This window comes from Drosophila nasuta, chromosome 2R, assembly GCF_023558535.2.
Source record: "Drosophila nasuta strain 15112-1781.00 chromosome 2R, ASM2355853v1, whole genome shotgun sequence".
In the NCBI taxonomy this organism is placed as follows: Eukaryota; Metazoa; Arthropoda; class Insecta; order Diptera; family Drosophilidae; genus Drosophila; species Drosophila nasuta.
In genome coordinates this window covers 23,931,609-23,947,771 of record NC_083456.1, presented here as the reverse complement: position 1 = coordinate 23,947,771, position 16,163 = coordinate 23,931,609, and the positions used below count along the sequence as shown (strand labels likewise).

Sequence of the window (16,163 nt, the reverse complement as noted above, 5' to 3'; positions counted from 1 at the left end):
ACAAAGGACTCTGAAGCTTGAGCGTCTTGGGCCCATGTGGCCCTGACATCAAAAAGAATACAACACAGACAACAATTGCAATAATAACAACAGCATCAACGACAACAACAGCAGCAGCAGCCACAGCTACAGCCACAGAGCAACGACAGCAACTCAATAGGCGCCATTATGCATTCTGGCTGTGTGCGCCTTCGTGTGTGCTGAAGCACCTCATGTTGCATGCTGCTAATCAATCATGGCTTAGCTGCAGTTAGAGCAGCGACTGCTCTTCCAGCTGCTGCACTCAATGGGCAATTATTGATTGATGCCAAGTGCACATAGCGTTTCTCATTCTCCAAGCATTTTGTGGGTGTTGCTCAAGTGGCCACCCCAAACACCCAACTACGCCGCTTGCCACGGCTTCTAACCCTGATCTAGTGGCCTTTTTCTATGGCATCTTGGGCCTGTTGTCGCTGCAGTCAATTGCAGCTGACAGCCAACCAAGCAGCAGCAGCAGCAGCCAGCGTGTCAATGTTAAGATTTTAGACATTGAAATTGCTTCGCCTTGCGTCCTCTTTTTGTGAGGCGTGAAAGCTTAAAGTTTTCATTTATTATGATGGCTAGAACAGCACAAAAAATGATGCAATCAATAAGTCAGCGATTAGATTGACTCTGTTGAAGTTGAATAGCTTATGCAGCAGACAGCTACTCGAAATTACTTAATTATTCAATGAATAACGCTGTAAACGCACTTTAGTAGATTAAAAATGTATGAAAACGTGCTTGGAGCAGCATAAGTTAGTACTTGACGTATAAGAAAATACATTGCGTATACGCTTCAGAGACAGAGAAGAAGTCAGAGAGATAAAAAAACAAGTAAGAAAGTTACAGTCGAGTGTGCTCGACTGTGAGATACCCGCTACCCACTTTTAATAAAGGCAAAATATTGTAGTATCATTTTCAAAATATACCAAAAATACTAAAAATATACCAAATGGTATGTTTGGTATATCCATATAGTACACCATTCAAAATGTGCCAGATTGTCGGCCAAAGCAACTCAGACCCCTAGTAAGTAGGCGTTTTTGCCCATACAAAAGTATTTCTTTAATAACTTCCACAATTTTTATCTGATCGCAACCAAATTTTCAGGAATCATAACTAGCTTTAGTATTACGCTTGTTATTCGATTTGATTTGCGGGGGGCGGAAGTGGGCGTGGCAAAAATTTGAAACAAACTTGATCTGCGTGCAAACATAACAAATGCTGTCGAAAATTATAGCTCTATCTCTTATAGTCTCTGAGATCCAGTGCTTAATACGGACGGACGGACCGACGGACAGACACACAGACGGACAGACGGACGGACGGACAGACGGACAGACGGACAGACGGACATGGCTATATCGTCTCGGCTGTTGACGCTGATCAAGAATATATATACTTTATAGGGTCGGAGATGCCTCCTTCTACCTGTTACATACATTTCCTGCCGGCACAAAGTTATAATACCCTTCTACCCTATGGGGAGCGGGTATAAAAACACTAACGTGCTCAATTTAAATGCTAAGTTTGTTTTGACTTGTCTTTAACTAAACTTTATCGCATTTATTTATAAGAATCAAGACTCTGATATACAGCTTTAAATACATCAGAGAAATTTCCACAAATAGTTTCATGTTTTTTTTTTTTTGTGGTACAAAATCATATAAAATAAATATTCCATTGGCTTCTTGCCGTCGTCTTTTGTTTGTTTGTATTGTCAACCTGTGCAGATTGACTGCATATTATTTTGTTTGTCTTCTAGGTTCAAGTTTGAGTTCTGCCCGCAAATTCACATTTCGAGTGAAAAGAATTTGAAAATTGTTGTGGCTTTGCCGTCGTTGTCGTTCTCGTTGATTGTGCATACATATTAGCATATTATTTAATTTAAATTGAAAGCGAATTGCGAATGAATTTTAGGCATGCGAAGCCAAACACAAAAGAAATGTATTCAAATGAGTCATGAAAATTAAGTGAAAGTGCCTGGCAACTGCTGCTGTTAACTCAATCTCCTCAACTCTTAAACTCCTCAACTCCAACTCTAACTGTCGCCAATCACAGTCAGAGTCACGTCTTTGGGTAGGTGTAGTTTTTGAGCTGAGGCAAATGCGCGAGATGTAGATAACACAACGCCATGGAATTCGTTAGACAAATAAAACTATAAATAAAGGCGTGCCCCCTCCGGCTCATCAGATCGGGGGGGGGGAGTGGAAGAACCTATTTACATAAGTACTGGCGCACGTGTTTGGATATTTCTTTTAGTTTTATATGCCAGACAATGTCGCGCGCTAACAAACACAAACACAAACGCAAACACAAAAACACATTCCTGTTCGCCTCCTTTGATAATTCAATAAACTAAACAAGATTCTGCAGAAGATTTATGGGTTTGCTGAACCCACACAGCAAAGCCACAACTCACCGAGGCAGTGCCGAAAAACAACGCTGAGGGGTTTATAAATCTTTATTTCAACACACACACTCTCGCTGACACTGACTCTGATTCTGACTAGTGACATCAGAACAGAACAGAAACAGCAGTAGCTTATCTAGGGGGTCGGTTGGTCTTATTAAAATGCCATCTGAAAGATTTAAAATTGTCCTTTCATAATGAAGAGCACGCAGCAGCAGCTGCTACATGAATTGCCAGGCACTTATGCTCAATAAATGCCTATAAAATCGTGCCACGCTGTCACGCTGCCATTAAAATGCACAACGCACCTCGAAAAATAGGCAACAGACAACAAAATGCCAAAAAATGAAATATGCGATGGGGATGTGTTGTGTTTCTGTGTGTGTGCGTGTGGGTGTAAGTTATTTGTTTGTTTGCTTGTGTGCCACAAATCTGTGTATTATTTTCGCGGCATAACGCAGTTTCAGTTTTAAAAGCCCAACCATTTGTTACAGCAGCCCCAAAGCTCTCGTTGCTTCAGGTTACACAGCTCATCCTCCGCCCATTTGGGTTGCCCCATGCCTCCTCTTTTTCATCCCCCTCAACTCTGATACTCCTATTGCTGTTCCTGTAACGTTCGCACATTAAATTGATGGCCTAGGCAGCAGCAGCAACAACATTTACCAAAACAGCAACAGCAGCAGCCAACGAATTGATTAATTGACAGTTGACTCAGCGGCATTTTGAGAGGTCGCACACACACAGTAAACTCTCGCTTTAATGTCCAGCATTTTTATGTGTGTGCCCAAAATGCGCGAAACAATGTTTTTTCAGTTATTTGAGTTTGCGTCACATTTCATATTTTCGATAAAAGTGCATTAAATTTCAGTCGATTAGACAAGCGACAAGTAAAAATTGCCATTTGATAAGCGCGAAATTGGCAAAAAGCATTTCTTGGACATTTTCTATCTGCAGTTTACGCATCGCTGACTGCAAAATTCTAGACACTATCTCAAATGCAAATGCAAATGAGGCAAAAATTGTGCATAAATTTCGAGCTGAAATTTACTTTGTTAAAAAGTAACTAAAGCGTTCACTTCTCTCTCAGTTGTGAACCTTTCTGCGCTGTCGCTGTCACTGTCTCTGGTTGTTTTTGTTTTCGATTTGCTGCCTTCTAATTGCGTAATTTCCTTTAGTTAATTGCTTTTTGGCCATTTGCGGGGGGAGAGGGGGGAGCAGATTGACAGCGCGACAGCAAAAACTATGCTTAGTTTAGCGACTGCCTCGCTGTTTGGCTAATTGCCGACAGATTTGTAATATGATTTTTGTTGCCACGTCACACAAATTGAAAATTGAAAAAGCGCTACATTTGCATAATGCCAACACTAAAGCAGGAAAGCGGAGGCGAAGAGAAACATGGTTATTGAGCATTGCCGAGTGTGTTAAGAGCACACAGCACAAATTGTTGATATGCAAACGGTCGCAGTCATAAAACGTGACATTTGGCGTGAGGTCGAATCGCATCGACTGTCCATAAATACAGCTACACATCCACACAAACTATAGTACTTGAAAAGGTAGCTGACTACTGACTGAAAAACTCAAAATGAAACGCAATTTACATATATGCTCACATGCTAGCATACTTATGGGGGCACCTCAAAGCTAAAACTTGTTTGTGTGTGTGGATTTTTATGAGCAAGTTAAAGGTAAAGCTGGATCCAACGACTTGCCCTAATCTGCATAATAATAAACCACACTCACACCACACTCGCACACCTCCTCAGAAAGTCACACAAAAAGTGCCAAATTGCCGCCTCAACGCAAGCAGCTTCCACTCCATTTTGCCCGTGTGTTTGTTATGAGTTTTCTCCACCTAAATTTCTCGCTCTTCCCCTCTCTCTCACTCCTCTGTCACCTCTGCCCACTTGCCATATTTAATATTGTGTAAATTGAATTTCCATCACTTTATGATTACTTGACGCTCTCAGTCGGAAATACTTGCATAACGGACACAAACAGGTCAACCCAAGTCTCTACCAACCTCCCCAACTCCCTTCGCTCATCTCTCTCAGTCCCAGAGAGCAGAACACGCGTTACAACACGACACAAATCAAATCGTTTTCCAGGCTGGCGCAAAAGTTCTTAAATTCACGATTTCACGGCGGTTTCTCTGCTATTGTTTATTCAAGTGGAAAATTTTCATTTCATGTCACCACATTTGGCAAAAGATGAATAACTGCTTGGAATTAAAGACAAACAGAAATTTAAATGCGAAATTCAAATAATTTTTCAATTTATATTTAAATTTGCAAAATTAATTTGTCTTTCAGATTTATTTTTATATTTTAATTTGCAAACTGTTTTGTAGAATCGAGTATTTTTTCTTTCTTTTTTTACATTTTAATTTGCAAACTAATTTCTCTGTCAAAGTGGTCTCTTTTTTCTGTTTTTAGACTGTTTAAACACCTACTTTAATACTGCCTGAACTGCTTATTCTGGCAATTTGGTATTTCCAATACTCTATGGTATATTTTCAATGTATTATATCAATATACGAAAAGAATCTTAGCTACTTTAGCTAAAAATCCGGTATTATCAGTACTCTAAGGTACATTTTAAATGTAGTATATCAATATACTAAATACAACACATAGTATCTTTTAGTATTTTTACAATAGTTTAATTTGGTATATAATATTTTAAAAATAATAACGCATCGTTCTGCGTTTATTCAAAATACTCGTATGTAGCGGATAACTTCCTTACTTGTATTATATTTTAATTTGCAAACTAATTTGTAGAATCGTATATATCTTTAATAAATGACTTTCTTCTTTCTTTATAGCGTTCCTCTTTCGTTTTTTATATTTTAATTTACAAACTAATTTGCAGACTAGTGTATTTCCTTAATAAATGGCTTTCTTCTCTCCTTTTTTTTTTGGGTCTGATAGGCAATGTCCGTGTAAGCCAGTGACAAGGCCAAAAGCCAAACATGGCTAACAAATGTGGTGTTGTTTAGGCTGGCTATTTTCAGGCTGGTGTCGAACACATTTGCTGCCTTATCCCCACAGGCCAGCTGCACTTTAATGCCACACCACAAGCTGGCAGCTGGCAACGTTTCCATGTTGGCATTTTAATCAACTCGCTGGCTGTCTTCTTGGCTGAGAGAGAGAGAGAGAATCATTGACAGGACCTGAACTAATAAAACTTTATTGCCCGACACCTCCCGCTGCTCGTGCTACAGATTTTTATGTTGTTGAGAATTTATAGTCTAAAACTGAGACCGAGAAAGTGAGAGCAAGAGCATTTTTCGAAGTGTGCGCTGGTAGCTGTTTGCATATTTGCTTGCAACATGCTGCAACAGTCGTAGATGCTCAGGCTGAGCTGCGCTTTGCAACGCAGTGCGAAGAAAAACTCCCTCGAGTAAAAAGCAAAAGCTACTTGAGAATGGAAATTGAAATTGAATTTGATTTTCATTTTGGTTTGGCACGCTTTTGTTGTGCAAAGTTGTTGGCAACTTGTCGAAACAAATTGCAATCGCACCGCAAAATGGCAATCATTTGTGGTCTGCTCAAGCGGTTGATGATGACGTTTATTCGTTTAGTGGCAAATTTATCTACATTTAATATACTCAATGTTCAGCTGCTGTCGCTTACCTTAAAAAGTTGCCGATTCTGATATAATACGAGTAGTTCGATTGAATAATTAATGCGTTTATTAGTTTCAATAATGCATAATTATATTGTTAGTTTATAGCGCCGCGCCACGTTTTGCATAATTCGATTATAGACATTTAATTTGTGGACTAAGAAGAGAACTGTCATTTTTGTTGGTATACATTGAATAGTAGTTGGTATTTGGTAGTTAACTAATTACGTACAGGTAACCATAATATGTATTTCAATTGTTTACACGCACACACATAAAACTTATTCAAAAAATTGTTATTATTTTCTGTTTTTATTGATATATAAAATGCATATCATTTTTGTTGCTACAACTATTGCCTCGACTTGTCCAGCTAACAAGTGCATAACATTAACTAAATTGTTTGTTGAGCTCTCTTTGCTATTGTCCTTCCATATTCCTTCTTCTTCTTGCGTGCTGTCTTCTCCTTTGGACTGTTTGGCTTAGTTTCTTGTCAATTCAAGACATTAACATTATCATGAACATTAACATTAAAGTTATGGTTAATTAATTTCTTGGCTTAGTTATACAGTTAATGCATATGGCTGCGTGTGTGTATAAGTTCATTTTTTTTATTTTTTGTTTTTCTTTGCAACATCAATAAAACATCAATAAAAATGTATTAACAACACTTGTATAAAAACGCGACGTTACGACGGTTGGGTTACACACATTAGAATACACACATATATATACATATGTACCTATTATGTTAGTATATATACACACACTTATCTGTGTTCTATATATATATTTTCTTGTAATATTAACACACATATATTTTTGTAAAGGGTTTTACTACGTTTTTTTGAGATGTTTTGCGGCATATGAGGAATGATCCAAATTTCCATTTATTTAATTTTAAGTTATTCATTATATTTTTATTAATTTTTGTTATGCTAATAATTTCACATCACAGCCAATGGGTACTGACGATGGGATGCTTGCTCTCTCTTTTCCTTGATATTGCTGACTCTTCCTCTCTCTCTCTCTCTGTTGATCTTGTTCATTCGCTCGTCTCGTGTTGGATTGCAGTGGATTATAAGGTTTCATTTTATGTGTTTAGTTGTTGTGTTGTTGTGTGTTTTGCTTGTGTGGCAATGCGATCTGCCCGTAACTAACAGTTGGGGGGCCTCTGTTATCCATCTGGGAAGTTGCCAGGTCCCAGCTGGAGCATATCTCATTTAGGCTCCTCAAACTGCTGGCCAACCACTATGATGATCACAATGAACACCGCCAGCAGCACCAAGATGCAGCAAATGGCCACGGCCACCATTGCGCTGTTACTCATCCTTGAGCTCGCTGTGATCAACGACTAGAGTGTGTGTGAAGCTGCTGTTGTTGTTGTTAATAAGCTGTGTGGGATACAAATATATATTTTTGCATATTTTCCTTTCAGTTTTACTCGCACTATATTGCCTTTTTGTCTGTGCACATTTGAGATCATCTATGGGGATTAAGTTGAGCGTTGAGGCAGCACCCGAAAATGTGGCCCTCAATCAGTTGTCATAACTGAAAGCCGACCCCCCGACAACGTTGAGGCCATTCTTCTGCTGCGGGCGACCCCAAAACAAATTACCAGTCATAAATTCCGAGAACTGCCTATCAGTCGCTCGGCTGTGCGTAAAATGTTGCCCCTTCCATCGTGGGCTTCCGGTTTCGATTGCCCTTTCAGTTCACAGCTTTGCCTTTGCCCAACCCTTTCGCTAGTCACTGGCTGACAGCTTGTGGACAGCCCAAAACTTGTCACACGTCGGCGTCCGCATTGTGCAGTAACAAATTGCACAATCTCTCTGAGAGTGTGTGTGGGTGTCAACGTGGCACTTCATCAAGAGGCGCACAAGTGGAAATTTACCAAAAATCACGACCAATAATAGTGAGAACTCCCGCCTGACCCGAGGCAGCTATTAGCGTGTGTCTGTGTGTGTGTGTCTCTGACAGATGATTAATGTTGTACTCTGTGCAACAACAGAACAGAACAGAACAGCACAGCACAGAATGCAATGTGATGCAATGTGTTCATTATCCTGTCTAATCGACGCCTGAGTCAACAGTAATGGACAGCCTCTGCAATAATTGACCTAAATTCACTTGATATCCGCACACACGTGGCAGGAAAATTCAATTACCGCTAAAACAAAACTTGACAGCAGCGATAACAAAAAAAAAATGGTAAAAAGCAACAAGCTTCAAAATAACAAACATTGCGCTGAACGACTACGAGTGTGTTATACCTGGCGTATGATTAATATGCAATGCCGACTATTTTTATAGCTCTTACTAGTTCTTTATTAACTTACTAAATAAAGCAATTGAAAATGCAAAAGTTTACTTAAAACTTCTACACAATATGGACCATCAAACAATTCAAAATGTACAGCTTTCCTATACCTGGCGTATGAGTAATATGCTGTCTATTTTGTAGAGCTCTCTATTTCCAAATTAAATTGCAAAATAAAGAAATGGGAAATGCCACACGTTAGCTAAAACTGCCGCACAATATACCCCATCAAACAATTTCAAAGTCACAGAGCATATAAATATATAAAATGTATTGCACAAATGAAAACTGCGCTGACATTTTGTCAATGGGCCAAAGGTAACACAGCAAATAAGAAACAAGCAACACAAAAATTCAATAACAACAAAGCTACACAAAAAAAAAAACGTGGAGAAAAAAGTAAAACACTTTTGATAAGTTTTTCCGCACACTCTGTCAAATGGAAGGTGAGCGGAATTGAACATAAAAACTAATATTGCTCATACCCAGCGTGGTCCCAGCTGCTGGCAGCAAATACACGAAAAAAAACAACAAAACGAGAGAAGTAAAAATTTTCAATTGAATCGACAGCGAACAGATCGGTGGGGTGAGGGGGTGAAAACCTTTTCGCCTGCCAAAGACATTTCAAAGAGGCATCGGCGCTTGCTTAGCATTTGAATTTTCTTTTCATGCGCCATTTAGCAAAAGGGTCCTCGCTAGTTTCTGAAGAACTATCAGTTGTCTATTTATAGAGACTGAATTAAAGTGGGTCGCAGTTGAATGCTTTGGGGGCGATTAATTAGGGATTTGACTCATCATTTGCAGGCAGGCAGGCCTGAAAGGCTCGTCGGCTATTTACATATTTCAGCGTTATTTTATTTTATTTTATTTTATTTGGGGCTTGACGTTGCTTTAATGCCTCTCGTTATTTATGTGCTTGTTTTTGGCATCGCTTCGTTCTTTTCCTTTTTCGCTTTTTTTTTTGTGCGTAATTTGTGTGAAATGTTATAAATAAACCTGAGCATAGTTTGAACTTGTCGGCTTTTGTTTTTTGTGTTTTTTTTTTTTTTTTGCTGCTGCTACTTCCGTGTCCCTTTTTTTTTTGGCTGTCCCTTTGAATTGGTCAATTAATATTAATGAAATGGCGGCGCACACAATTCCCTCACACGCCCAGCTAAATGGCCCTTATTTGGCTCTGATAAATGTAGCAAGTACATAATTTATGCGGTTGTGTCTCGCCGCAAGTTAAAATTCAACAGCAATATTAAAGCGCTTGTCATAAAAGTTATGATCAAAGAGCGATCGATGTTTGTGTGACTAAGTGTGTGTAATAAGAAGTTTCATTTATCTGACTTATTTTTAGCTTACACGTGGAATCTGTGAAAGAGCAAACGTTGCGTATACGTAACGTATGCCCTCTGACAATTGAGATGCGCATGTTTATGGCATATGCATTGTGTGTGTGTGATGGCAAAACAATAATAAGCTTGAAAAGTCTTTATGCTTTTCTTATTGTGGCATTCGCCACATGTTGTAAGACACTTCAAAGACCTTACACACACACATATTTCAATGACACATATCGCCTGTCGGTTTGTCTATGGGTCTTAATTAAATTAGCGCAACCCACAAGCGACAACCGACAACAACAACAACAGCTGGCTGTGAAGGCAACGAGCCCCAACAAGGGACGATAGCAAGATGACAACAGCCTGTCACCCTCGGGGACTCCCCCCCCAGAAAAGCATAAGGATCAAGGAATGCCTCCCGCATTCTGTGTGAAATAAAATACAATTTGCAATTTCGTAAGTTTTATGCGCACATTTGCGCAAAAAATTTGTTTATGCTGACTGAATGAATGTACGCACTCATATAGGGAACATGACGCCGCCAAATGGAGCTGAAACTGAAGCTAAAACTGGTACAAAATGCTTAGCCATCGACATCATCGACTGTGCGTGACGTTGCCGAAAAAGAACGCACCGAAATGTTTCGCTTTTTTATGAATTCAATTTACGTTTTGACTGTTTTCGTTGTCGTTGCCGTTTAAAGTGAGCTGCCATCCAAATTATAGAAACTGGAAACAGGATGTAACGCGTTTTAAAGGACCCCAAGTTCAACTGCTTGACTAGCAGCGTTGACCTTGAGGCTGGCTCCAAGTGTTGCCAGCGGGTCGGCTTAGCACTCTGTGTGTGTAGACGAAAAACAATGCCAAGCATAAATGCTTCAAAAGTGCTTTAAGATTGCGCTGCAGCAGCAGCTGCTGTTGCTGCTGTCTTTGCAATGTCAAAAGTCAAAAGTGCATTAAAATAATTGCACTTGTTTAGTCCGCACTCGGCAACTGCCAGCAAAACATTTTTCTGATTTTCTGCCAGGTGAGTCCGTCTCTTTCTCAGTCTAATTCTCTCTCTCGCACTCTCTCTTTCTCTGTGCATGTGTGCGTAATATTTCCGCCAGTGACTACACTTAAACTTGATTTCTGTAGATCTTTTGTCTTTGCGCCTTTTTAGACAAGACGTCTGCCGCTCTTTGTTGCACACGAAAGATTTATATGCCCCATTGCTACCGCTGCTGTCTGTGTGAGTAACTTAACCTCGACTCAGTGGCAAACGCTTGCCCTTCATACGGTATTGTCTTGTCCGCTTCTGCTGCTGCCACGTCTCTCCTGTTGCATGCCTCGCTTTCACTTTCGCTTTATGCGAACGCTTTAAAGATTACGCAAATGCGACACAAAGGCATACTTTTTTTTTTTGTTGTTTTCTTTCTTTATATATACTTTATACTATATGCCACAAAAAGATATCGTAATATGGCAGGGCGACGACAGTCAAAAGGACGACAAGTCCTGCGCTTGCAGGTCGCTTTGTGTGTGTGTGTGTTGCTGTTGTGTGCGACCCCAAAGAAGAAGATTGATGAAATTCTTGACTAAATCACATTGCCATTTATGTTCGCATAATAACTCGACTGAATGCCTCACTTTTAGCCATACGATTGTCCCTCTGGTTATGCAAAGCATCTTCCAACAACAGCATAAAGTACTACCTCAATTCGTCGCAACAAATTCACATCTTTTATTTATGCGTGGTACAAATGAAATTTGCACAAAAAAATATTGAAATTCAAATGAGCAATAAGTTCGAATTCAAATTACATTTGCTGCTCATTAAAAATTGAAGCAATTGACTCTGATCAATCGAAATGAATATATGTATGCAAAAAAAAAAATAAATAAATGTTTCCAGAGCAATTACTTCAGCTGCTGTTAATTGGTAGCTTAACTTGTGGTATCATTATGTACTTGATTTATGGACAAATTGAAGCGTTTAAAGCACAGTATTTGTGCGTTGAGCACACTCAATTGAAGCATGCTTATTTCTTGGAATTAGGGACAGCATTTCATTTGAATTTACCACAACCTGTGAACTGAATTAAAGGGGCTTTATTTTTTTTTGTTGAATATGCACATAATTTGATTGTATTCTCAATATATTCGAGGCTCATCCACTCGATTATCAGCTCATCCAGCGATAATTGTGTACCATTAATATTTAATGTGGCTGAAACTTTGCCTTTTTATTATTGGCTCGAACCGCACATTAACGAGTTTTATTGAAATCGGCATAGTTTGTGCTTTATTATCACAGTATTTTCTATATTTTTTTTTGTGTGTGTGTGTGTTGCTTATCTGCTTTGTGCTCATTGAGAGAGCTTTGGCTATATATATATAGCCATAAATTCATAATGCAAACAAAGAAAAGTTTTTGTGTGTAACACTCTTGGACAAGTTTTCGCTGTGTAATGCTGTCAGGTTTGGCCATTGGAGCAACTGAGATTGATTGACCGTCTGCAGTTAATGACTTTGTACAACTCGAAAGCTAATTGATTAGATTGTCTGAATAATAGACCAGAACCTGCCACTCTCATGTCAAGCTATAAATATGAAAGCAGTTCGGTTCTTCTTCAAATAATGTCATTTTACATTGACACAAAATGTAATTAACTTCACGTCATTGTTTAAAAGAATTGTCTGAAGTAATTTACTTTTTTTTTTTTTTTTGTTGATCAAATAATAAAGTGTAATCGCTTTATCGTCCAATGAGTTTCTGAGTGCGTTACACCGGGCGTATACTTAACACTTGCCACTGGCACTGGAAGTCTAATCAGTTTTCAATTACTGAGCAATTTGAAGCTTCTTAGAGTTAATAAAGTGCCAAGACTCCAATTAAGAGGCTTAGCCAGCATCCTTTTTAGAAGGCACAGAGAGAGGGGGAGAGAGAGAGAGGTTACATCAAACGGCGAGACAGGTTTTGCAGGCTACAGCTTATTACGCTTTAATCAGCAAACTCATTAGCTCATGGCGTTGACATGCCAAATATAATTTAAAGTGCGCCCAGTTGCCACGCCTCTGTTAAACAACTGCCAAGCTGTGTCCGCTGTGCTGAAGTTGTTTGGCTACAGAAAAGTTTGCGCCTGTCAGGCGAAGCATCAACTTGCTATATACAAAAAAGTTGCAACATTTTTCTATATATTTCTCATATCACATGACAACGGCAGCAGCAACATTTTGTTGCAACTGCCCAGAAAGTACAACACACATAAAACTAAAAATAAATAAATAGAACCGAGTAAAGCCTTCAACAACAACAACAACACCAACAAGAACAACAACAAGAACAACAACAAGAGATTCACTCATGTGTATGAGGCGCTAATTAATTTCGAGTTTTGGCTTCAAAAGTTACGCATACGCAACGTGCGACCAATGCCAATGGGCAAAATTATAATAATTTTTTTTTCCTGCTCTGCTTTTTGCCGGCAAATAGAAATGAAAAAGCGCAGCACCCCGGAAATAATCAAAAAACAAAACGGAAACTTGCCATATCCACAGCTCTCTCTCTCTCTCGCCCCCTCTCCCTTCTCTCTCTCTCGCCCCTCTGGCTAGCCTTCACTTTGGACTCCCTTCAACTGGCAGCCGCTTAGCATTTTTCTTTGCATTTCATGCGGCAGGAAAAAAGTTGCTGAAAACTGGGGGGCATATGAGCAAAAGTGGCTGGCGGTTGTTAAGTATGCAGTTGGAAAGGAAAGGATGTGGCGGTATGGGGGCGTGGCAGTGGAATTTTCATGAGTTCGCATAAAAGTTGAGCAAGTGCAACAGCAGCAGCTCATTATGAAATACTTAGTTCGTCAACCGTAGTTTGGGATTAGATTCAACTGCTCCCACACACAGTAAATAAAAAAACGAAAAAAGGCCAATAGAAATTTTAATGTTGCGCCACAAGAGAAAACCCAAAAACAGCGACAGCAAATGAATAAATTATTTATGCGTTAAACGTTAAAATCCTCCTTCTTCTTTATAGTCGTAACTCAACCTTTTTTTACGTTTCGTTCGCTTTTAACATTTGCCACACGTAGCAACTTTTATCTCTTCATTAGCTGCAGGAACCGAAGACGGAAGACGAAACACGCAACACAGAAAAACCGAAAAAAAAAAGAGCAAGCGAACAGGTGGAAGCTCTTAAGGCAGAAAAAGGATTGTGGTTATCACTGGCATCTAGTGTTTGCTTATCACCTGGATGGGCGTGTGGATGACGATTGCCTATTGATTGACTATTTGCACAGTTGGCACGTTTCAATCTTGCAACGATTGCCAAATTGTTTCAAAGCCTCAACACGAAAGAAAAAATGAATGCGAATGCAGAACACGAACGCCGTAAGTCAATGTCTCGACGACCCACAAATATCTATAGATAACATGCGACAATATCCAAGGGGAGAGGGGAGGAAGAGGAGTGCTAAGCCAGCTCGATAAGTTGTTTGTTTGACCAATGCGATGATTGAACGAATGGCAACCGTTATCAAAGTGTGCGTCGTTCATCCTGTCCAACAACTACTACAACGCTGTCAGCATCAGGCAACAAGTCTAATTGGATGGGTGTCGTGTCGTGTTCTGTCGGGACTCGAGTATTTGCAGCCAGCAATTTTTGCATTACGCCAGTTTTTCCCTTCTCAACCTCAATCTCCATCTCAATCTGAATCGCAATCTCGCTATCCTAAGTACTTCCATTGTCTGTGTCCTGAGAATTCCTTTCGCATGTCTGCTTCAACCATTGTGAGTGGCAACAATACGAAGACAACTGCTAACTGGTAACTGTGGCGACTTATTTGGACGGAATAATATCAGAAGGGAGAGAGAGAGAGTACTTCACATATATTATTGCTACTACAATTCTGTCCATCAATTGTGCTGGGGATTAGTTGCGAATCGCCTCGAGTCGAATGCAATCTGTGTGTATTCATCACTGCACACACAAAAAGTGAATAAAACTGCAATACACAATGGAACAATCGCGTTGTCTAAGCTCAAGATTATCAAATAATATTCGTTTTCCCCCACTGAGAGTCTCAAATGTGCACAGACCAAATGCAATGTATAGATTGAAAGAAGTTTTATTTACATTTTTTGTTTTATATATTTACGTTGATCCTTGTCGAAGAACACGCGAGTGGCGAGATTAAAAACGCGTCAAGTAAATTTTAGCAAAAGCGCGACACGTGACTTTAAAGAAATCTTGTATTGCCAATCTGCGATTGTCAGTTTGAAGCGACGAACAAAAGTAACGTTTAAGCTGCTGCTAAAGCTTGTCACACGACACGATATAACTGTAATTATTGCTGTATTGCGGATGCTGCGATGCGACTATGTGAAGCTGAAGCGTTTGGCTTGCTTTTTGGTTGGCTGGCTGAAGCGACTGGCGTGCTTGGCCGACTGTCATCGACTGAGCTGATTCGTGTCTCGTAGCCAGCATTTAAAGGCAGAGAGAGAGCAACACTCCACAGAGAGTGAGGCGAGTGTGTGTGTGTGTGACAAGGACTGCGAAAGCTTTCGCAGTAACGGTGACTGTTCCTTGACTTGGAATTGGACTTGGACGCTACTCACATTCAATAAATCTTAAATCAAATTGAATTTATGATTCTTTTATTTCTTTTTCTGTGTTTTTTTTTTTTTGTTTCTTTTCTTGTTTTTGTTGCCCATCGTGGCGTCGACGTCGTCATAGTCATCGTCGCTTTGGGGACTCACAATTGGACTCATGCCACAGCAGCTGTTTAGCTTTCGCTTTCGCTTTTGGTCTTGCTCTTGGTTTCGATTCAGTGTTGAGCTTCTCAGCTTCTTGCTCATAAGTTGTTTATTCTGCGATTCCATTTCAATTGCAGCAGCTTCAGCTCAATGAATCGCACACTTCAGATTCCTCGTCGCCTTCTTCCACCATTTTCATTATGGCATTGCTGCCTTAATCGTTCGTCAAGTTGCCACTTGAGGCGCCACCAGGTGGCAGCTGGCAGCTAGCAGCTGGCACTCATCCAACACTCACTCTGAGCGTTGAGCACTGCTTTGAGAATCATTAAGAAGCATGCACAAGGGATCGGGCTTTAATATTCATTTGGCACATCAAACACAAGGTTGACTTTAACATTCATTTTAGTTAAATGTCATTAGGATATCCACGATAAACGTTGCTCAATAGAGACAGTCAGCAATTTTAGCGAACACGCGCGCCAAACAATGACAACAATGACAACCCAGTAAACAATTTCAATGGCCAACTGATAAACGCTTCGTGTTGTGATAAGACTTCTGGCCAATTTCGGCAATGCGCAGGCGTGAGCTTTCAGAGAGCAGCCACAGCAAATTGTAGCGGCGACAGCAGCATCAGTTGTTGTAGCTGTTGTCTCAACTGATAAGAAAGTTCAGGCTTAAAGGAGAGAGTAAGAGGCGAGGTTGAACTGAATTTACTTTAATCG

At 39.8% G+C, this 16,163-nt stretch overlaps 2 protein-coding genes across 13 annotated transcripts in view; both read right to left on the bottom strand.

Moving 5' to 3' along the window:
* The window catches only part of LOC132787482 (cubilin), a 61,269-nt gene that overhangs the window by 14,540 nt on the left and 30,566 nt on the right, over positions 1-16,163 (bottom strand). The window lies entirely within an intron of this gene.
* On the bottom strand, positions 6,109-15,160 carry LOC132787487 (uncharacterized). 2 transcript variants are annotated; one of them, XM_060794548.1, is made up of 2 exons: positions 14,841-15,160; positions 6,109-7,458 (listed from the first exon to the last, which is right to left on the bottom strand). In XM_060794548.1, the coding sequence occupies exon 2, from the start codon at positions 7,392-7,394 to the stop codon at positions 7,284-7,286; it is 111 nt and encodes a 36-aa protein (XP_060650531.1). In that variant the 5' UTR covers positions 7,395-7,458; positions 14,841-15,160; the 3' UTR covers positions 6,109-7,283. The 2 variants fall into 2 exon arrangements, with proteins under 2 accessions (XP_060650531.1, XP_060650530.1); XM_060794547.1 differs by having other exon boundaries at positions 14,819-15,157.

Coding starts and splice junctions, on each gene's coding strand:
- LOC132787487 (XM_060794548.1), bottom strand. CDS start 7,394: ATGAGTAACAGCGCAATGGTGGCCGTGGCCATTTGCTGCATCTTGGTG.